Source organism: Oncorhynchus mykiss, chromosome 6 (genome assembly GCF_013265735.2).
Source record: "Oncorhynchus mykiss isolate Arlee chromosome 6, USDA_OmykA_1.1, whole genome shotgun sequence".
NCBI classification, from domain to species: Eukaryota; Metazoa; Chordata; class Actinopteri; order Salmoniformes; family Salmonidae; genus Oncorhynchus; species Oncorhynchus mykiss.
The window spans coordinates 53,854,217-53,876,702 of record NC_048570.1 but is presented as its reverse complement, the minus strand read 5'-3'; the positions used below and the strand labels follow the sequence as shown (position 1 = coordinate 53,876,702).

The window sequence follows — 22,486 nt, the reverse complement described above, 5'->3', positions numbered from 1 at the left end:
CAATATTGATCTGTCAGTTTCCCTAGCTAATTCCCTACTTTCAACACTGACACAGTAATAAACAGCTCTAACATTACAGGCTTCACTGTCATGGTGCACAGTAGAGGTCTTCCTCCCACTCCTGCCTGCACCCTCAGCTTTTCATACTGCACTGCTGGCTTTCTGTCCGACTCCCACCCGCTACCGCAAGAACTGGTCCCAAACCCAACTGCAGTCCCGCAATGTTATTTTAGGCTTATGTGACACAGCTAACTTTCCGGCCATGATCCCAGCAATTTTGCGTCCTACAGGCAATATCAAATGCGTAAAAATAAATGAAGGAAATAGGTTAAATTACCAGAGATTCTCACATGGCCCATTATATTAGGCTATCTGTATTACTGGGGTATATCAGCCAATATGATAGATGTAGTTTGAAGAGAGCAGAGTTGGAGAAAAATTCACTTTCTCTTGAGCTATTTTTATAGCCTACCTTTAAGGAGTGGAAAGATTTTCAGACTGCTAAATATGGGTGATCAATATTTAGGCCTTTCTAGGCAATGTAGTAAACTATAGCCTAACCATAGGCCTATTTAGGAAGTACACTTTCCTGGAAAGATAACTGCCCCGTGCTTGTCCGGTCCATGGATAGGCTATAGCCTACTCTATTTCAATGAGGCCACACATACTAGGCGCACTTGAACTCTCACGCTCAACTATGAGAGGGAGGCTACTGAGGTTGAAGCAGCGAATTCTGTGTAAATAATTAGAAAAATATGTGGTTTTAATACAATAGGTAGGCTAACACATACAAAACAGACCGTTTCCAAATAATCTGTGGGACAACAAAAATACAATATTTTCATCCCAAAGTCTGTTTGACCGCCCGCTCAGCAGATTAAGTTTAAAGCTATAGTCTGGGATCTGGGAATAATGGTCATTTCAATTATTGAACCATTGATTCTATTCTTGGATAAAATAGTGTATAAATGTACACCAAGGTAATTCTTTATACTGGAGAGTGAAATAACTGTGTAACCAAGCATTTGTAGCGGTTAAGAAATATATAGCCATTAATTGGAAGGTTGGTTATCCTCCCACAATGTCAAGTTATGTATCACTAGCATATATATTTTTTTTTTACCAGATTAAAGGTATATACTTGGCAACTTTCATAAGGTCTGGATGCCTTATATGGAATACAGTAGGACAAAAGGAGTATGTACTGAAAACATACCCATGTCAGGGGAAAAATCTATTTAGGCGATCCCTAGCTGCTGGGCTGTTCAGTCCTGGCCCTGGGGGTCTGCCATCATGTGGGTTGTCACTCTGGCCGTAGCCTAACACACCCGGAACCAATAATGAATATTTCACTAAATCACATTTTATTTGTCACATGCGCTGAATAGAACAGGTGTAGTAGACCTTACCGTGAAATGGTTACTTTACAAGTCCTTAATCAACAATGCAGTTCAAGAAATAGAGTTAATCAAATATTGACTAAATAAACTAAAGTTTAAAAAATCTAATCAATCACAAGGTAACACAATAAATGTACATCACAATAAACAGGCTACATACAGGGGTTACCTGTACCGAGTCAATGTGTGTGTGTGTGTGTGTGTGTGTGTGTGTGTGTGTGGGGAGAGGGGGGGGGGGGGGGGTTCAATGTAAATAGTCCGGGTGGCCATTTGATTAGTTTAGTTGTTCAGCAGTCTTATGGCTTGGGGGTAGAAGCTGTTAAGGAGCCTTTTGGCCCTAGACTTGGCGCTCCGGTAACGCTTGCCGTGCGGTAGCAGAGAGAACAGTCTATGACTTGGGTGACTGGTCTTTGACAATTTTTTGGGCCTTCGTCTGACACCGCCTAGTATATAGGTCCTGGATATCAGTAAACTTGGCCCCAGTGATGTACTGGGTCGTACACACTACCCTTTGTAGACCCTTCCGGGCAGATGCTGAGCAGTTACCATACCAAGTGGTAATGCAACCAATCAGGATGCTCTTGATGGTGCAGCTGTATAACTTTTAATAGGATCTGGGGACCCATGCCAAATCTCTCCTGAGGTGAAAATGTGTTGTCCTGCCCTCTTCACAACTGTCTTGGTGTGTTTGGACCATAATAGTTTGTTGGTGATGTGTACACCAAGGAACTTGAAACTTTCAACCCGCTCCAATTCAGTCCTGTCGATGTTAATGGGGGCCTGTTAATGGGGGTCTTGCTCGCATTGAGAGAGAGGTTGGTGTCCTGGCACCACACTGCCAGGTCTCTGACCTCCTACCTATAGGCTGTCTCATCATTGTCGGTGATCAGGCTTACCTCTGTTGTATTGTTGCCTACCCTTACCACCTGGGGGTGCCGTCAGGAAGTCCAGGATACAGTTGCAATGGGAGGTGTTTAGTCCCAGGGTCCTTAGCTTAGTGATGAGCTTTGAGGGCACTATGGTGTTGAACTCTGAGCTGTAGTCAATAAACAGCATTCTTACATAGGTGTTCCTTTTGTCCAGGTGGGAAAGGGCTGTGTGGTTGAGATTGAGATATCTGTGGATTTGTTGGGGTGGTTTGCGAATTGGATTGGGTCTAGGGTTTCTGGCGTGATGGTGTTGATGTGAGCCATGACTAGCCTTGAAAAGCACTTCATGACTACCAACATGAGTGCTACAGGCAGTAATCACTTAGGCAGGTTACCTTCGCTATCTTGGGCACAGGGACTATGGTGGTCTGTTTGAAACATGTTGGTACTACAGACTCGGCCAGGTAGAGGTTGAAAATGTCAGTGAAGACACTTGCCAGTTGGTCTGCACATGCTTTGAGTACACATCCTGGTAATCTGTCTGGCCCCATGGGTTTGTGAATGTTGACCTGTTTAAAGGTCTTGCTCACATTGGCTATGGAGAGAGCGATGACACAGTCGTTCGGAACAGCTGGTGCTCTCATGCATGCTTCAGTGTTTCTTGCCTCAAAGCGAGCATAAAAGGCATTTAGCTCATCTGGTAGGCTCGCGTCACTGGGCAACTTGCGGCTGGGTTTCCCTTTGTAGTCCGTAATAGTTTTCAAGCCCTGCCACATCCGACTAGTGTCAGAGCCGGTGTAGTAGGATTTAATCTTAGTCCTGAATTGACACTTTGCCTGTTTGATGGTTCGTCTGAGGGCATAGCAGGATTTTTTATAAGCATCCGGATTAGTGTCCAGCTCCTTGAAAGCGGAAGCTCTAGCCTTTAACTCTGTGCAGATGTTGACTGTAATCCATTGCTTCTGGTTGGGAAATGTACGTACGGTCACTGTGGGGACGACATTGTCATGCACTTATTGATGAAGCTGGTGACTGAGGTGGTATACTCCTCAATGCCATTGGATGAATCCCGGAACATATTCTAGTCTGTGCAAGCAAAACAGTCCTGTAGCATAGCATCCGCGTCATCTGACCTCTTCTGTATTGAGCGTATTGAGCTTTGTATGCGTCTCTGTGTGTGGAATAAAGGTGGTCTAGAGTTTTTTTTTCACTGGTTGCGCATGTGACAGGCTGGTAGAATAGAAGTAAAATGGATTTAAGTTTGCCTGCATTAAAGTCTCCGGCCACTAGGCGCGCCGCTTCTGAATGAGCATTTTCTTGTTTGCTTATGGCCTTATAAAGCTGGTCTTAGTGCCAGCATCGGTTTGTGGTGGTAAATTGACGGCTACGAATAATATAGATATACTCTCTTTTTAGATAGAATACCTAATGGTAGCTGTAGACCACACTATCTCAGGTGAGCAATACCTCAAGACTTATTTAATATTAGACATCGCGCACCAGCAGTTATTGACAAATAGACACATCCCCGCCCACGTCTTACCAGACGTAGCTGCTCTGTCCTTGTCACGCCCTGACCATAGAGAGCTGTTTATTCTCTGTGTTGGTTGGGGCGTGATAGTGACTAGGGTGGGTAATCTAGGTGATTAATGATTTATGTTGGCCAGGTATGGTTCCCAATCAGAGACAGCTGTTTATCGTTGTCTCTGATTGGGGATCATATTTAGGTAGCCATTTTCCCCATTATGTTTTGTGGGATTTTGTCTACAGTTAGTTGCCTGTGTGCACACCAGTAGCTTCACGTTTCGTTTGTACTTGTTTGTTTTGTTTGGTGAGTTTCGGTTAATTAAAATATGTGGAACTCTACGCACGCTGCACCTTGGTCCAATCATTTCGACGAGCGTGACAGAAGATCCAACCAACAACGGACCAAGCAGCATGCTCGGGGGGAGATGGCATCCTGATCTATAGAGGGGGTTGAGGAAAGAATAGCGTGGACTTGGGAGGAAGTATTGGAGAGGCATGAAAGCCTGCCTGGGAAGCAGACGGAGGCAGCGAAGGAGGATCAACAACGATTCCGGGGTTCGCAACCAAGACGCAAGCACGAGAGGCAGCCCCAAATATGTTTTTTTGGGTGGCACACGGGGTGGTTGGCCGTGCCAGTTTCCAGACCAGAGCCAACTCCCCGCACTCGCTTTGAGGAGTGTGTGACCGTTCAGGCACCATGTTATGCGGTGATACACACTGTGTATCCAGTGCGCATTCACAGCCCGGTGCGCTCGGTGCCAGCTCTCCACACTTGCCGTGCGAAAATGAGCATCCAGCCAGGACGGGTTGTGCTGGCTCAGCGCTCCTGGTCTCCAGTGCGCCTCCTCGGACCAGGATATCCTGCACCGGTTCTATGCACTGTTTCGCCAGTGCGCCTTCACAGCCCAGTGCATCCTGTGCCAGCGCACCGCACTTGAGTGTTCATCCAGTCAGGACGGGTTGTGCCAGCTCTACGCTCTAGATCTAGATGATTTTTAAGTAATTAATTTGCATTTTATTGCATGACATAAGTACTTGATACGTCAGAAAAGCAGAACTTAATATTTGGTACAGCAACCTTTGTTTGCAATTACAGAGATCATACATTTCCTGTAGTTCTTGATCAGCTTTGCACACACTGCAGCAGGGATTTTGGCCCACTCCTCCATACAGACCTTCTCCAGATCTTTCAGGTTTTGGGGCTGTCGCTGGGCAATACGGACTTTCAGCTCCCTCCAAAGATTTTCTATTGGGTTCAGGTCTGGAGACTGGCTAGACCACTCCAGGACCTTGAGATGCTTCTTACGGAGCCACTCCTTAGTTGCCCTGGCTGTGTGTTTCGGGTCGTTGTCATGCTGGAAGACCCAGCCACGACCCATCTTCAATGCTCTTACTGAGGGAAGGAGGTTGTTGGCCAAGATCCCGTGATACATGGCCCCATCCATCCTCCCCTCAATACGGTGCAGTCGTCCTGTCCCCTTTGCAGAAAAGCATCCCCAAAGAATGTTTCCACCTCCATGCTTCACGGTTGGGATGGTGTTCTTGGGGTTGTACTCATCATTCTTCTTCCTCCAAACACGGCGAGTGGAGTTTAGACCAAAAAGCTCTATTTTTGTCTCATCAGACCACATGACCTTCTCCCATTCCTCCTATGGATCATCCAGATGGTCATTGGCAAACTTCAGACAGGCCTGGACATGCGCTGGCTTGAGCAGGGGGACCTTGCGTGCGCTGCAGGATTTTAATCCATGACGGCGTAGTGTGTTACTAATAGTTTTCTTTGAGACTGTGGTCCCAGCTCTCTTCAGGTCATTGACCAGGTCCTGCCGTGTAGTTCTGGGCTGATCCCTCACCTTCCTCATGATCATTGATGCCTCACAAGGTGAGATCTTGCATGGAGCCCCAGACTGAGGGTGATTGACCATCATCTTGAACTTCTTCCATTTTCTAATAATTGCGCCAACAGTTGTTGCCTTCTCACCAAGCTGCTTGCCTATTGTCCTGTAGCCCATCCCAGCCTTGTGCAGGTCTACAATTTTATCCCTGATATCCTTACACAGCTCTCTTGTCTTGGCCATTGTGGGGAGGTTGGAGTTTGTTTGATTGAGTGTGTGGACAGGTGTCTTTTATACAGGTAACGAGTTCAAACAGGTGCAGTTAATACAGGTAATGAGTGGAGAACAGGAGGGCTTCTTAAAGAAAAACTAACAGGTCTGTGAGAGCCGGAATTCTTACTGGTTGGTAGGTGATCAAATACTTATGTCATGCAATAAAATGCAAATTTATTACTTAAAAATCATACAATGTGATTTTCTGGATTTTTAGATTCCGTCTCTCACAGTTGAAGTGTACCTATGATAAAAAATTACAGAGCTCTACATGCTTGTAAGTAGGAAAACGTGCAAAATCGGCAGTGTATCAAATACTTGTTCTCCCCACTGTATGGTTTCCAATCAGAGACAGCTGTTTATCGTTGTCTCTGATTCGGGATCATATTTAGGTAGTCATTTTCCCCATTGGTGTTTTGTGGGATCTCTTCTACAGTTAGTTGCCTGTGTGCACACCAGTAGCTTCAAGTTTCGTTTGTACATATTTGTTTTGTTTGGTTATTTAAAATATGTGGAACTCTACGCACGCTTGTTCCAATCATTTCGACGAGCGTGACAGTCCTGCCGAAAAAAAGGAGACGCTAGCCAACTCTTTATAATCTGTGTCGTCGTTCAGCCAAGTCTTGGTGAAACATAAGATATTACCGTTGTTAAGGTCCCGTTGATAGGAGATTTCTAATCGTAGATCGTCCAGTTTGTTTTCCAATGATTGGACGTTGGCCAATAATACAGAGGGTAATGGTAGTTTACTCACTCTCTGACAAATTCTCACAAGGCACCCATACCGCCGCCCGCTGTATTTTCGTCTTTTCTTTACGCGAATGATGGGGATGAGAGTCTCCGGGAAGCAGTATATTCTTCGCATTGGACTCATTAAAGAAAAAAATCTTTGTCCAGTTTGAGGTGAGTAATTGCTGTTCTGGTGTCCAGAATCTATTTTCGGTCATAAGAGATGGTAGCAGCAACGTTATGTACAAAATTAGTTACGAAAAATGTGAAAAAACTAAATAGCAAAGTTGGTTAGGAGCCGGTAAAATGGCAGCCATCTCCTCCGGCGCCATGCAATCCCGAAGCTGTGTGGGGTGTGTTGGGTTGGGGAGCTGCAGTGTGGTAGACCCCTAGGGACAGGACGGGGCAACCTAGCTATATTGTGTGCAAGTAAAAAGAGCTCTACAGTACTATTAGGCCTATGAGATTAATTATATGGAGGATTTGCTGTTTCTGTGTGTTCATTTATATTTGAGGTGTATGTGTTTTTTTTGTGTGTGTGGGGGTTTTTTGTTTAAAAAAAAATGTAAGGTGGGAACTGGGAAGGAACTTGTGTTGGGAGAGAGTTGAGCTATTGACTAAACTGGTGGGGGTCGGGCATGCAGGCGACTCGGCTGGTCAGTTTGGCTGAAATTTGATATAAAGGATTTATTAATAAAGAGTTGTTAATTTCTCAGAACAAGAATAGACTGACAAGTTTCAGAAGAAAGGTATTTGTTTCTGGCCATTTTAAGCCTGTAATCGAACCCACAAATGCTGATGCTCCAGATACTCAACTAGTCTAAAGGCCTGTTTTATTGTTTCTTTAATCAGAACAACATTTTCCAGCTGTGCTAACATAATTGCAAAAGGGTTTTCTAATGATCAATTAGCCTTTTAAAATGCTAAACTTGGATTAGCTAACTCAATGTGCCATTGGACCACAGGAGTGATGGTTGCTGATAATGGGCCTCTGTACGCCTATATAGATATTCCATAAAAAATCTGCCCGTTTCCAGCTAAAATGTAATTTACAACATTATGTATTTCTGATCAATTTGATATTATTTTATTGGACAGGACATTTCTAAGTGAACCCAAACTTTTAAACGGTAGTGTACATTGATTTTCGTTTTAAATTAATCTATCCAGCAACAATTCTGTGACAGGTGAATTTACACCTCACAAAAAAAGGGAAATAATGGCTGGAAAAGGGGGAATCCTGAGGTGGGCGGGGCATGCACGTTGCTAGCTGTTTGTTTATTTCCAACATACAATTGTCATCATGAAAATCTGTCTGCTTCATGTTTTGTTTCTTGCCATGATCATTTGAGTGTTGTGATACTGAGTACCGTGACAATATCACAACATATAAACAAGAAGTAAAACTGCTACTAGCAGAGACTGGCACAGTATACTCTCTCCCTTGGTATGAGGCCATAGTTTTCTCACTAGAGGGAACTGTTGAACCACTCCACAAATGTTATGCATTTGGATAAGACTGCACAGAAGATAATTCATTTATTTGTTCATACATTTATTCAATATCACACATGACGATGGTCGATAGATATGTAAAAGAAGACATTATTTTAACAAAACCAACTCCTGTGTAACACTTAGAACATCCTTAGGTTATGTTATTATAATGTTTTGACATTTTGACACATTATAACAATTACCAACATATAGCCACTCACTTGAGTGTGATAATACTCCAAAAATGGAGTTCTAAGTTCTCAAATACTGTAAGTGTTACAGCCCTGTAACATTTACATCCCTTTCTTGTCTCTCTCTTCTCTTGTTTAGGGACACCATCATAGTGTGCATAGTTAACAGTGCCACCAGTATATTCGCTGGGTTCGTCATCTTTTCCGTCATTGGATTCATGGCCCACGAACTGAAGGTGCCCATTGAGAAGGTGGCTGATGAAGGTAAATGACACATTCATATAGGGTTCATGAAGCATCCAGACCTGGGTTCAAATGCTTGAAAAATCAAAATACACAAAGTATTTGAAATTATTTGAAACCTAGGTCTGGTAGGATTAGATAGTGTATGACCAGAGATAGAGAGTGGCTTGGACAATTCTGAAGTGTAATAGTACTGTTTCGATATGCACACAACCCAAGTCAGAGTAGATAGTTGCTTTTGTTCAGTATTTACTGGCACTTTTGTCTCTGATTATCAATCTGCTTTAACACTCGCAGGTCCAGGCATAGCGTTCGTGGTGTACCCAGAGGCTCTGACCAGACTCCCACTCTCTCCTTTCTGGGCCATCATCTTCTTCCTCATGCTGCTGACCCTCGGCCTGGATACCATGGTAATCAAGCCTCAATGTGTGTGTTTGTAGGGCCCTATAAAATCTGTTAAAAAATGTTTTGTCTAATTCTGTTTATTTTTTTTCCCCCAAATTACATTTTCTCTGTTTTGTTTGTCAAGGTTTCAGTTTTTCCCGTTTTGTCAGGTTTTCGCTCTCAAAATCATTCATAGAAAAACAACAAAATTAGATTTTTTTTTTATCCACAAGAATGCTTAAACCACATCAGGCAACCACTTTTTAGGGCTGTAATAATTCTGAGAACATTTTATTTTTGGGTGTAGCTACATGTGTGCAAAGCAAGAGCCTTGTTTGGTTAGCAGTGTTTCTGTAGCACACATGATTGCAGAGTTTGCTAAACAAATCACCACTGGATTGATACAAATAGTCATGATATCACTCTGCCAGGTAGGCATAGGCTACTTTGTAGTTCACATTTAATTGAGAAGGTTTTTGGGAAAGCCTTTCCATCTACCCAGAAGACGGTTATCATTATTAGCATCATCGCTAATGGCTACACAAAGTGTTAGATAAACGCACACACAGACAGGGGCATTCCAGTGTTGCCTCTTCAGAAAGTTTAAGGGAAATACTAATCACTGATACATTTTGTTCATGTCTTATGATAATCTTGGGTAAATGAAATAATTCTTGAATAACTTTAATAAATCAAATCAAATGTATTTATATAGCCCTTCGTACATCAGCTGATATCTCAAAGTGCTGTCATTTTTGGTCAGAAAGTTTCTGATTTTTGCAATGTTACGTAGATGGAAAAAAGCTGTCCTTGAAACAATCTTGATATGTTCGTCAAAAGAGAGATCAGGGTCCAGAGTAACGCCAAGGTCCTTCACAGTTTTATTTGAGACGGCTGTACAACCATTAAGATTAATTGTCAGATTCAACAGAAGATCTCTTTGTTTCTTGGGACCTAGAACGAGTTTAAAAGTAGAACGTTTGCAGCCATCCACTTCCTTATGTCTGAAATACAGACTTCAATTTTGGGGCTTCACCATGTTTCATTGAAATGTACAGCTGTGTGTCATCCGCATAGCAGTGAAAGTTAACATTATGTTTTCGAATGACATCCCCAGGAGGTAAAATATATAGTGAAAACAATAGTGGTCCTAAAACGGAACCTTGAGGAACACCGACATTTCCAGTTGATTTGTCAGAGGACAAACCATTCGCAGAGACAAACTGAGATCTTTCCGACAGATAAGATCTAAACCAGGCCAGAACTTGTCCGTGTAGACCAATTTGGGTTTCCAATCACTCCAAAAGAATGTGGTGATCGATGGAATCAAAAGTAGCACTAAGATCTAGGAGCACGAGGACAGATGCAGAGCCTTGGTCTGATGCCATTAAAAGGCCATTTACCACCTTCACAAGTGCAGTCTCAGTGCTATGATGGGGTCTAAAACCAGACTGAAGCATTTCATATACATTGTTTGTCTTCAGTAAGGCAGTGAGTTGCTGCGAAACATCATTTTCTAAAATTTTTGAGAGGAATGGAAGATTCGATATAGGCCGATAGTTTTTTATATTTTCTGGGTCAAGGTTTGGCTTTTTCAAGAGAGGCTTTATTACTGTCACTTTTAGTGAGTTTGGTACACATCCGTTGGATAGAGAGTCATTTATAATGTTCAACACAGGAGGACCAAGCACAGGAAGTAGCTCTTTCAGTAGTTTAGTTGGAATAGGGTCCAGTATGCAGCTTGAAGGTTTAGAGGCCATGATTATTTTCATCATTGTGTCAAGAGATATAGTACTAAAACACTTGAGTGTCTCTCTTGATCCTAGGTCCTGGCAGAGTTGTGCAGACTCAGGACAACTGAGCTTTGAAGCAATACGCAGATTTAAAAAGGAGTCTGTAATTTGCTTTCTAATAATCATGATATTTTCCTCAAAGAAGTTCATGAATTTATTACTGCTGAAGTGAAAGCCATCCTCACTTGGGGAATGCTGCTTTTTACTTAGCTTTGTGACAGTATCAAAATACATTTCGGATTGTTCTTATTTTCCTCAATTAAGTTGGAAAAATAGGATGATCGAGCAGCAGTGAGGGCTCTTCGATACTGCACGGTACTGTCTTTCCAAGCTAGTCGGAAGACTTCCAGTTTGGTGTGATGCCATTTCCGTTCCAATTTTCTGGAAGCTTGCTTCAGAGCTCGGGTATTTTCTGTATACCAGGGAGCTTGTTTCTTATGAGAAATATTTTTAGTTTTTACGAGTGCAATTGCAACTAGGGTATTGCGCAAAGTTAAATTGAGTTCCTCAGTTAGGTGGTTAACTGATTTTTGTCCTCTGACGTCCTTGGGTAGGCAGAGGGAGTCTGGAAGGGCATCAAGGAATCTTTGTGTTGTCTGTGAATTTATAGCACGGCTTTTGATGCTCCTTGGTTGGGGTCAGAGCAGATTATTTGTTGCAATTGCAAACGTAATAAAATGGTGGTCCGATAGACCAGGATTATAAGGAAAAACATTAAGATCCACAACATTTATTCCATGGGACAAAACTAGGTCCAGAGTATGACTGTGACAGTGAGTAGGTCCAGAGACATGTTGGACAAAACCCACTGAGTCGTTGATGGCTCCGAAAGCCTTTTGGAGTGGGTCTGTGGACTTTTCCATGTGAATATTAAAGTTACCAAAAATTTGAATATTTTCTGCTATGACTACAAAGTCCGATAGGAATTCAGGGAACTCAATGAGGAACGCTGTATATGGCCCAGGAGGCCTTTAAACAGTAGCTATAAAAAGTGATTGAGTAGGCTGCATAGATTTCATGACTAGAAGCTCAAAAGACGAAAACGTCATTTTTTAAAATTGAAATTTGCTATCGTAAATGTTAGCAAGACCTCCGCCTTTGCGGGATGCGCAGGGGATATGGCCACTAGTGTAACCAGGAGGTGAGGCCTCATTTAACACAGTAAATTCATCATGCTTAAGCCATGTTTCAGTCAGGCCAATCACATCAAGATTATGATCAGTGATTAGTTCATTGACTATAACTGCATTTGAAATAAGGGATCTAACATTAAGTAGCCCTATTTTGAGATGTGAGGTATCACAATCTCTTTCAATAATGGCAGGAATGGAGGAGGTCTTTATCTTTATGAGATTGCTAAGGCGAACACTGCCATGTTTAGTTTTGCCCAACCTAGGTCGAGGCACAGACACGGTCTCAATGGGGATAGCTGAGCTGACAACACTGACTGTGCTAGTGGCAGACTCCACTAAGCTGGCAGGCTGGCTAACCTATTTCATTGTGGAGCAATACATTTAGTTGATTTCCTCCTAAGTTTAAATAGTTTTTTTTATATTGTTGAATTCCATTTTAATTTCTGGAATACGTAATTCCATCCGCGTTCTCCGCATCGTTGATTTTAAAAGGGCCTTGTGTGTGTTGTTGTGGTTGCCAGTCTTCTCCCAAGTTTGATTTCCACGCAGGCCACGAAGCACCATCAGGCCCTCTGGCACCAATATTGTCAATTGAAACCAATAGAAGCCAAACTTTTTTTTAGGTTGGGGGCAACAGAGCAAGGTAGACTGCCTAGGTAGGGGATTCCATGTTTCATACATTTTGGTTATGGGTGGTGGAGGAGGTGACATAACTGCTCTGTAGTGTGAAACTTGCTGTGAACTGGTGACAAAATATTTCTATATGTGCTATATTTAAATGCCATATGAATCCAATCCATCATTATTTGTATATACAGTTGAAGTCGGAAGTTGATGTACACTTAGGTTGGAGTCATTAAAACTAGTTTTTCAACCACTCCACATATTTCTGTCTCCATTAGATAGGTTGATTATTCTGTCACATTGTATCATGATAGGAGGCAGGCTCAGGAATACGAATAGGGGGTTTCATTTCTCTACCCAAAATAGAGTACGTCATGAACATGATAGGGACGAAGCCCAAAACAAACATGTGTGTATATATATATATATATATATAGTGAAAGCATATATATATATATATATACACATATGTTTGTTTTGGGCTTCGTCCCCATCATGTTCATGACGTAACACAGCTTCTGATAGACTAATTGACATAATTTGAGTCAATTGGAGGTGTACCTGTGGATGTATTTCAAGGCCTACCTTCAAACTCAGTGCCTCTTTGCTTGACATCATGGAAAAATCAAAAGAAATCAGCCAAGACCTCAGAAAAAAATTGTAGACCTCCACAACTGGTTCATCCTTGGGAGCAATTTCCAAATGCCTGAAGGTACTACGTTCATCTGTACAAACAATAGTACTGAAGTATAAACACCATGGGACCACGCAGCCGTCATACCGCTGAGGAAGGAGATGCGTTCTGTCTTCTAGAGATGAACGTACTTTGGTGCGAAAAGTGCACATCAATCCTAGAACAACAGCAAAGGACATTGTGAAGATGCTGGAGGAAACAGGTACAAAAGTATATATATCCACAGTAAAACAAGTCCTATATCGACATAACCTGAAAGGCCGCTCAGCAAGGAAGAAGCCACTGCTTCAAAACCGCCATTAAAAAGCCAGACTACGGTTTGCAACTGCACATGGGGACAAAGATCGTACTTTTTGGAGAAATGTCCCCTGGTCTGATGAAACAAAAATAGAACTGTTTGGCCATAATGACCATCATTATGTTTGGAGGAAATAGGGGAACGCTTGCAAGCCGAAGAACACCATCCCAACCGTGAAGCACGGGGGTGGCAGCATCATATTGTGGGGGTGCTTTGCTGCAGGAGGGACTGGTGCACTTCACAAAACAGATGGCATCATGAGGTAGGAAAATTATGTGGATATATTGAAGCAACATCTCAAGACATCAGTTAAAGCTTGGTCGCAAATGGGTCTTCCAAATGGACAATGACCCCAAGCATACTTCTAAAGTTGTGGCAAAATGGCTTAAGGACAACAAAGTCAAGGCATTGGAGTGGCCATCTCAACGCCCTGACCTCAATCCCATAGAAAATTTGTGGGCAGACGTGAAAAAGCATGTGCGAGCAAGGAGGCCTACAAACCTGACTCAGTTACACCAGCTCTGAATGGGCCAAAAGTCACCCAACTTATTGTGGGAAGCTTGTGGAAGGCTACCCAAAAACGTTTGACACAAGTTATAGAATTTAAAGGCATTGCTACCAAATACAATTTGAGTGTATGTAAACTTCTGACCCACTGGGAATGTGATGAAAGAAATAAAAGCTGAAATAAATAATTCTCTCTACTATTATTCTGACATTTCACATTTTTAAAATAAAGTGGTGATCTTAACTGACCCAAGACAGTGCATTTTTACCTGGATTAAATGTCAGGAATTGTGAAAAACAGAGTTTAAATGTATCTGGCTAAGGTGCATGTAAACTTCCGACTTCAACTGTATGTAGCCCTATATGACAGTTTTGAGAGAGAGAAAGGGAAAGGGAGAAGGGAGAGATTAGACAGATGGAAGAGGGAAATAGAGAGAGAACAAGAGTACCAGTGGTGAGGGGAATACAGACATAGGATGAGTGGAGACGGAAGAAAAAGAGAGGGGAGTGGGAAATGGGAGACAGAAGAAAGATGCAAGATGAATAGAGCAAGAAAGAGGTGGGGAAGAAGAAAAGGGAGAAGGGGATCCACTTCTGACCTCATCAACAACTGCCTCTGCGGGGTGTGAACGCTCTAATTGGAGGGATCAGTGGCACATGTGCTTTCACTTTGTGTGTGATTGTGGTGATTTTTTTTTACACAGCATAGCTCACAGGGGTTCATGGAAATAAGCTGTTTGGCCTCCGTGGAGCTGCAGAGGAATATTCGTATTTATTGTGGATCCCCAGAAGCTACTCTTCCTGGGGTCCAGCAAAATTAAGGCAGTTATTCCTTTTTACAATGCTTTCACAACATATTAAGTTTGTGCCCTCAGGCCCCTACTCTACTACCACATATCTACAATACAAAATCCATGTGTACGTGTGTGTATAGTGCGTATGTTATTGTGTGTTTGTATGCATGTGTCCCCGCTGTTCCATAATGTGTATTTTGATGTGTTTTTTAAATCTAATTTTACTGCTTGCATGAGTTACTTGATGTGGAATACAGTTCCATGTAGTCATGGCTTTATCTAGTACTGTGCGCCTCCCATAGTCTGTTCTGGACTTGGGGACTGTGGGGTATGCATGGTTGTCCAAGCTGTGTGCCAGTAGTTCAAACAGTTCGGTGCATTCACAAATACAAGTAGTGATGAAGTCAATCTCTCCTTCACTTTGAGCCAAGAGAGATTGAAATGCATATTATTAATGTTAGCTCTCTGTGTACATCCAAGGGCCAGCCGTGCTGCCCTGTTCTGAGCCAATTACAATTTTCCAAATTTTCCAAAGTCCCTTTTTGTGGTACCTGACCACACGACTGAACAGTAGTCCAGGTGCGACAAAGCTAAGGCCTGTAGGACCTGCCTTGTTGATAGTGCTGTTAAGAATGCAGAGTAGTGATTTATTATAGACAGACTAGCTACTGTTGTATCAATATGTTTTGACCATGACAGTTTACAATTCAGGGTTACTCCAAGCAGTTTAGTCTCTTCAACTTCTTCAATTACCACATTATCCATTACAAGATTTGGTTGAGGTTTAATGAATGATTTGTCCTAAATACAGTGCTTTTAGTTTTTGAAATATTTAGGACTAACTTATTCCTTGCCACCCATTCTGAAACTAACTGCAGCTCTTTGTAAGTGTTGCTGTCATTTCAGTCGCTGTGGTAGCTGACGTGTATAGTGTTAAGTCATCCGCATACATAGACTGGCATGTCGTTAGTAAAGACTGAAAAAACTAAGGGGCCTGATTCTACCTGGATTTTGTTTGAGGCTTCCGTTAAAGATCACCCTCTGTGTTCCGTTAGACCGGTAACTATTTATCCACAATATAGCAGAGGGTGTAAAGGCATATCACATATGTTTTTCCAGCAGCAGACTATGATCGATAATGTCAAATCCAAAAAACTAAGGGGCCTGATTCTACCTGGATTTTGTTTGAGGCTTCCGTTAAAGATCACCCTCTGTGTTCCGTTAGACCGGTAACTATTTATCCACAATATAGCAGGGGGTGTAAAGCCATATCACATATGTTTTTCCAGCAGCAGACTATGATCGATAATGTCAAATCCAAACTGATGTCGAACAAAACAGCACCACTATTCTTTTTATCATACATTTTTCTCAGCCAATCATCAGTCATTTGTGTAAGTGCGGGGCTTGTTGAATGTCCTTCCCTATAAGCGTGCTAAGTGTGCTGAAAGTCTGTTTTCGATTTGTTTACTGTAAAATAGCATTGAATCTGGTCAAACACAATTTTTTCAAAAGTTTACAAAGGGTTGGTAACAGGCTGATTGGTCGGTTATTTGAGCCAATAAAGGGGGCTTTACTATCCTTAGATAGTGGAATATCTTTTGCTTCCCTCCAGGCCTGAGGGCACACACTTTCTAGTAGGCTTAAATTTAAGATATGACAAATAGGAGTGGCAATATCGTCCGCTTATTATCCTCAGTAATTTTCCATCCAAGTTGTCAGACCCCAGAGGCTTGTCATTGTTGATAGACAACAATAATTTTCACCTCTTCCACGCTTACTTTATGGAATTGAAAATTACAATTCTTGTCTTTCATAATTTGGTCAGATATACTTGGATGTGTAGTGTCAGCGTTTGTTGCTGGCATGTCATGCCTAAATTTGCTAATCTTGCCAATGAAAAAAATCATTAAAGTAGTTGGCAATAACAGTGAGTTTTGTGAGGAATGAGCCATCTGATTCAATGAATGATGGAGCGGAGTTTGCCTTTTTGCCCAAAATCTCATTTAAGGTGCTCCAAAGCTTTTTACTATCATTCTTTGTCATTTATCTTTGTTTCATAGTGTAGTTTCTTCTTCTTTTTATTCAGTTTAGTCACTATTTCTCAATTTGCAGTATGTTTGCCAATCAGTTGTACAGCCAGACCTATTTCCCTTTTCTTTTGCCTTAGCCCTCTCAACCAAAATGTGTTTTAATTCCTCATCAATCCACAATGATTTAACAGTTTTTACAGTCATTTTCTTAATGTGTGCATGCTTATTGGTAACTGGGATAAGCAATTTCAGAAATGTGTCAAGTGCAGCGTCTGGTTGCTCCTCATGGGGCAGCAGGGAGGAGCGTTGGGCCAGTAACCGAACGCTGACAAGGTAAAAATCTGCCATTCTGCCCCTGAGCAAGGCAGTGCAAGGCAGCAACCCACTGTTCCCCGGCCACCGATGACGTGAATGTCGGTGTTAGCCTCTCTGATTCAGAGGTGTTGGGTTAAATTAATGCATTCAATTGTACAACTGACTAGGTATCCCTCTTTCCCTTCCGTTTCCCATTACACATCACGGACCAACAAATATTCTTTACAACAACATTGGAATCGCTCCAAAACTTCTTGTATGACCTCTTATACACTATATTAGGCCCAGCCTTTGGAACTTTGGTTTTCCTGCTTTCAAACAAATTTCTGCAGCATTAGTAAAGATGTGATCAATACATGTTGATGATTTCATTCCTGTGCTGTTTGTAACTACCCTGGCAGGTTGATTGACAACCTGAACAGGGTTACCGTTTGAAGTTCTCTCTGGAGTGGGCAGCCTGATGATAGCCAGTCAATATTGAAATCACCCAGAAAATATACTTCTCTATTGATAGCACATACATTATCAAGCATTTGACATATTGACTGTTAGCACTTGGTGGCCTATAGCAGCTTCCCACCAGAATGAGCTTTAGGTGAGGCAGATGAACCTGTAGCCATATTACTTCAACAGTTTTTAACATGAGATCCTCTCTAAGCTTTACAGGAATGTGGTTCTGAATATAAACAGCCACACCTCCACCTTTTAGTTAGTTCTGTATCTTCTGTATCTTATAACCATGTATTGCTAACACTGTATCAAAGGTATTATCTAAGTGAGTTTCAGAGATTGTCAGAATATAAATGTCATCTGTCACTAGCAAATGATTGATTTCATGAACCTTGTTTCTTAATTTACATATGTTAATGTGGGCTATTTTTAACACTTTTCTGGAATGCTTTGATTGTTTTTCTTGCTTTACTGGGAAACTTAGCATGCTCAGGTGTTTTATGTTAGTGCAGGGTGAGCTGCACACAGTGGACTTCCTGCTAGGGCACACCACCTCAGTGCTAACTGTATAACTGGTTCATAGGCATATGATTACTGCGTACAATAGCTGTAGGGTCAGCAGAGGCATCCAGGGCAGTAAGAGGGATATACATTTGGTTACTTACATTGTCTTCTAACGCCGCTGGGATAATGTGCATTTGCTGAAGCATAATGACAACTCAGCGACACAAAGCTAGGGATTAAAGTAGTTGGGCTTGGGTCATTGATAAGTCATTGTCTCAACGCAGCCTTACAATGCTGTGAGTGGATCCAGGAACCCAAATGATTTGGATGGATCCCATCCTCATAATACAAGCTTTGTTTCTAGATGGTATCAAAATTGTCAATAAATATTACACCCACAGAGCTGCAATAGTCTCGTAGACAGTTATGGAGGGCTAAAAGTCTGCTGGACCGTTCAATGCAGCGATTTAGGGAGTGCAGAGGGCCAGATATTATGGGGCGTTTGTTGGTTTCAAGTAGTAACCCGATCAATTCTATAAAACAGGAGTGTTGTCAGATTGGCCGTTTGTAAATTCAGAGCGTTTTGCTCTCAGAGCATTCAGAGTGCACACTGGACGATCTGGCCGAAAGTAGGGTTGATCCGGGCATTCTGACTTAACAACAGCAGTTACCCAAGCTAACTGGCTAACGTTGGCTAGCTTGCTAGCTACTTCAAGACACAAAGGAGAGAGCAGCTCACTCTGACCATTTTATTCGCCCTAGCAGAGCTGGTTAGGCTGTTTAATGTTATCCAGAGCATTGCAACTGTGCTGCTGGCAACAATTTAACAAAAATAAATATTTTGCCAACGTTTACTGACACTGGCCATATTCAATGGGTGTTGAGCGTTCGTAAATTCATCAGTTATTCTGCGCTCTGCAACACTCAGACGAGAGTTCTCTGAAGTCAGAGTAGATAGCCAGAGCGAATTTACAAGTTGTCATAGTGACATCATAAACATTCTATTGAAATTGTTACTTTCATTGTGAAGTCTTTTGTTTAGGCATGTAGCTAGGTAGTTAAACAATAAACCATAATCCCAACTCATAATGCTACCCTGCATGAATCTGGCGGTCGCTAACCAACCATGTTCAATGTTAGCTAGCTAACATTCGGCTATAACTAGCAAATCAAATGTCTCTGAGATACGAATAATATTACTACACAGCTCATACATGTAACGTTAGCTAGCTAACAGTACACTTGAACTTGAAATGAAAACGACTTTCTGACAAAAATAGAAAAGTGTAATATCTGAAAATGTAGCTATCTAGACTCTCTTAACGTATACATGGATGGAGGCTTCACCCTCTGTCACAGATGCCATGGTTGCCCTTAGTTGGAAGATGTAATCCGGAGCCTTCTGTGTGTGTTCTCTTTGACTCCGTCTGCATTTTTGCAATCAAACGGCAGAATTTTCCCCATCTCCTTAGCTATCATACTGTAATTCCACTGATTTTAAAACTCGGTCCTCCAGAAAGTGGAGAGCAACACTTATGCAGTTCTACTATGTGATATCTTTCAAAAATGCTGCATTAGAAAGGATTATCTACACATACTGACCAGCTTATATTATAGAAAGAAGTGTGCTACATGGCAGACCAATTCAAACTCATCTCTCGGCATGTCCAGCCCACTCATTATCTCAGCCAAACATGGCTAGCAGGAAGGTTGCTCACTTGTTCCATGGCTAAACCAACTAGGCTCGTAATTTAACAATTTTATTCATATTTACAGATGGCACACAAGTTTGTTATTAAGGCACATCAAATGGCTTTCTTGTAAAGTAGTGACATGCGACATACACCTAGTTTCCTGAAACGAGTCACAAATTATGTGATACCGATAGTATCTTTCAAAACTGACCCGAATCAAAAACCGTGGATTGATAGCAGTCTTGTAGGAAAACTGAAAGAGAGAGATGCTGCTTATAAACAGGGCAAGGTGACCGGGGACAATAATTTGGTTAAACAGTACGAATATGAATTACACAGATCGACCAAGATGGCGAAAAACAAGTATAGAGACAAAGTGGAGGAGTAATTCAATGGGTCGGACACAAGGCGTATGTGGCAAAGGCTCCTAACGATCATGGATTACTAAAAGAAAGCCAGCCACCTACAAGCCAAGTTAAACACCTTTTTCTCAAGATTCAAGCACAATGACCCGATGACAATGGGCCAACCCCAGGTGGTGGTGGTAGATATCATTACCTCCTCGACACCGATCCTCAACCCGGGGGCCACACAAGGGTGCGTCCTCTGTCCCCTCCTGCATTCTCTGTATACCCATGACTGTGGGGCCTCACACAGTTCCAACTCCATCATCAAGTTCACTGAAGACACAACTGTAGTAGGCCTGATCACCAATAATGATGAGACAACCTACAGGGAGGAGGTAAACAACCTCTCCCTCAACGTTAGCAAAACAAAGGGGCGCATTGTGGACTTAGGAGGAAGCAGGCTGGACACGCCCCAATCCTCATCAACGGGGCCGCCGTGGAGACGGTAAATAATGTAAAATTCCTTGGCGTACACATCTCAGACACACCGTAGTGAAGAAGATACAACAAGAAATTCAGCCTTTCCCCGAGGGCCCTCACAGTGTTCTACAGGAGCACCATCTGTAGAACATCATTTTGCAAATGCACATTGGGACAAAGATCATACTTTTTGGAGAAATGTCATCTGGTCTGATGAAACAAAAATAGAACTGTTTGGCAATAATGACCATCATTATGTTTGGAGGAAAAAGGGGGAGCCTTGCAAGCTGAAGAACACCATCCCAACTGTGAAGCACGGGGGTGGCAGCATCATGTTGTGGGGGTCCTTGCTGCAGGAGAGACTGGTGCAATTCACAAAATAGATGCATCATGAGGTAGTAAAATTACGTGGATATATTGAAGCAACATCTCAAGACATCAGTCAGGAAGGTAAAGCAAATGGGTCTTCCAAATGGACAATGACCCCAAGCATACTTCCAAAGTTGTGGCAAAATGGCTTAAGGACAAGAAAGTCAAGGTTTTGGAGTGGCTATCACAAAGCCCTGACCTCAATCCTGTCAAATATTTGTGGGCAGAACTGAAAAAGCGTGTGAGAGCAAGGAGGCCTACAAACCTCACTCAGTTACACCAGCTCTGTCAGGAGGAATGGGCCAAAATTCACCCAACTTATTGTGGGAAGCTTGTAGAAGGCTACCTGAAATGTTTGACCCAAGTTAAACAAATTAAAGGCAATGCTACCAAATACTCATTGAGTGTATGGATACTTCTGACCCACTGGGAATGTGATAAAATAAATAAAAGCATTCTTAAAATAAAATGTTGATCCTAACTGACCTAAGACATGGTATTTTTACTAGGATTATATGTCAGGAATTGTGATAAACTGAGTTTAAATGTAGTTGGCTAAACTGTATGTAAACTTCTGACTTCAACTGTATATAGTGCTATTTCTATTTATATTGTTTTTATTACCATTTTTATTATTTAATTTCACTAGTCCTGCGTGTTGGAGTTCGAAGCCTACGATTTTCACTGTGCCCTGCAATCACACCTGCAACCTCTATACATGTTACAATTAAACAATCTGAATTGTTTTTGTGATGTTGTAAGCCAACCCATCTACAGTGGGGAGAACAAGCATTTGATACACTGCAGATTTTGCAGGTTTTCCTACTTACAAAGCGTGTAGAGGTCTGTATTTTTTTTAATCATAGGTACACTTCAACTGTGAGAGACGGAATTTAAAACAAAAATCCAGAAAATCACGTTGTATGATTTTTAAGTAATTCATTTGCATTTTATTGCATGACATGAGTATTTGATACATCAGAAAAGCAGAACTTAATATTTGGTACAGAAACCTTTGTTTGCAATTACAGAGAAACTACGTTTCCTGTAGTTCTTGACCAGGTTTGCACACACTGCAGCAGGGATTTTGGCTCACTCCTCCATACAGACCTTCTCCAGATCCTTCAGGTTTCGGGGCTGTCGTTGGGCAATACGGACTTTCAGCTCCCTCCAAGGATTTTCTATTGGGTTCAGGCCTGGAGACTGGCTAGGCCACTCCAGGACCTTGAGATGCTTCTTACCGATCCACTCCTTAGTTGCCCTGGCTGTGTGTTTCGGGTCGTTGTCATGCTGGAAGACCCAGCCACGACCCATCTTCAATGCTCTTACTGAGGGAAGGAGGTTCTTGGCCAAGATCTCGCGATACATGGCCCCATCCATCCTCCCCTCAATGTGGTGCAGTCGTCCTGTCCCCTTTGCAGAAAAGCATCCCCAAAGAATGATGTTTCCACCTCCATCCTTCACGGTTGGGATGGTGTTCTTGGGGTTGTACTAATGCTTCTT

The 22,486-nt window shown here is 42.1% G+C and overlaps 1 protein-coding gene across 2 annotated transcripts in view; it reads left to right on the top strand.

Moving 5' to 3' along the window:
- The window catches only part of LOC110526924 (sodium- and chloride-dependent glycine transporter 2-like), a 59,842-nt gene that overhangs the window by 11,920 nt on the left and 25,436 nt on the right, over positions 1-22,486 (top strand). For both annotated transcript variants that reach the window (XM_036980430.1, XM_036980431.1), the window contains exons 10-11: positions 8,461-8,585; positions 8,862-8,974. In XM_036980430.1, coding sequence (XP_036836325.1) covers positions 8,461-8,585; positions 8,862-8,974 — 238 coding nt within the window. The remainder of the gene's footprint in view (positions 1-8,460; positions 8,586-8,861; positions 8,975-22,486) is intronic.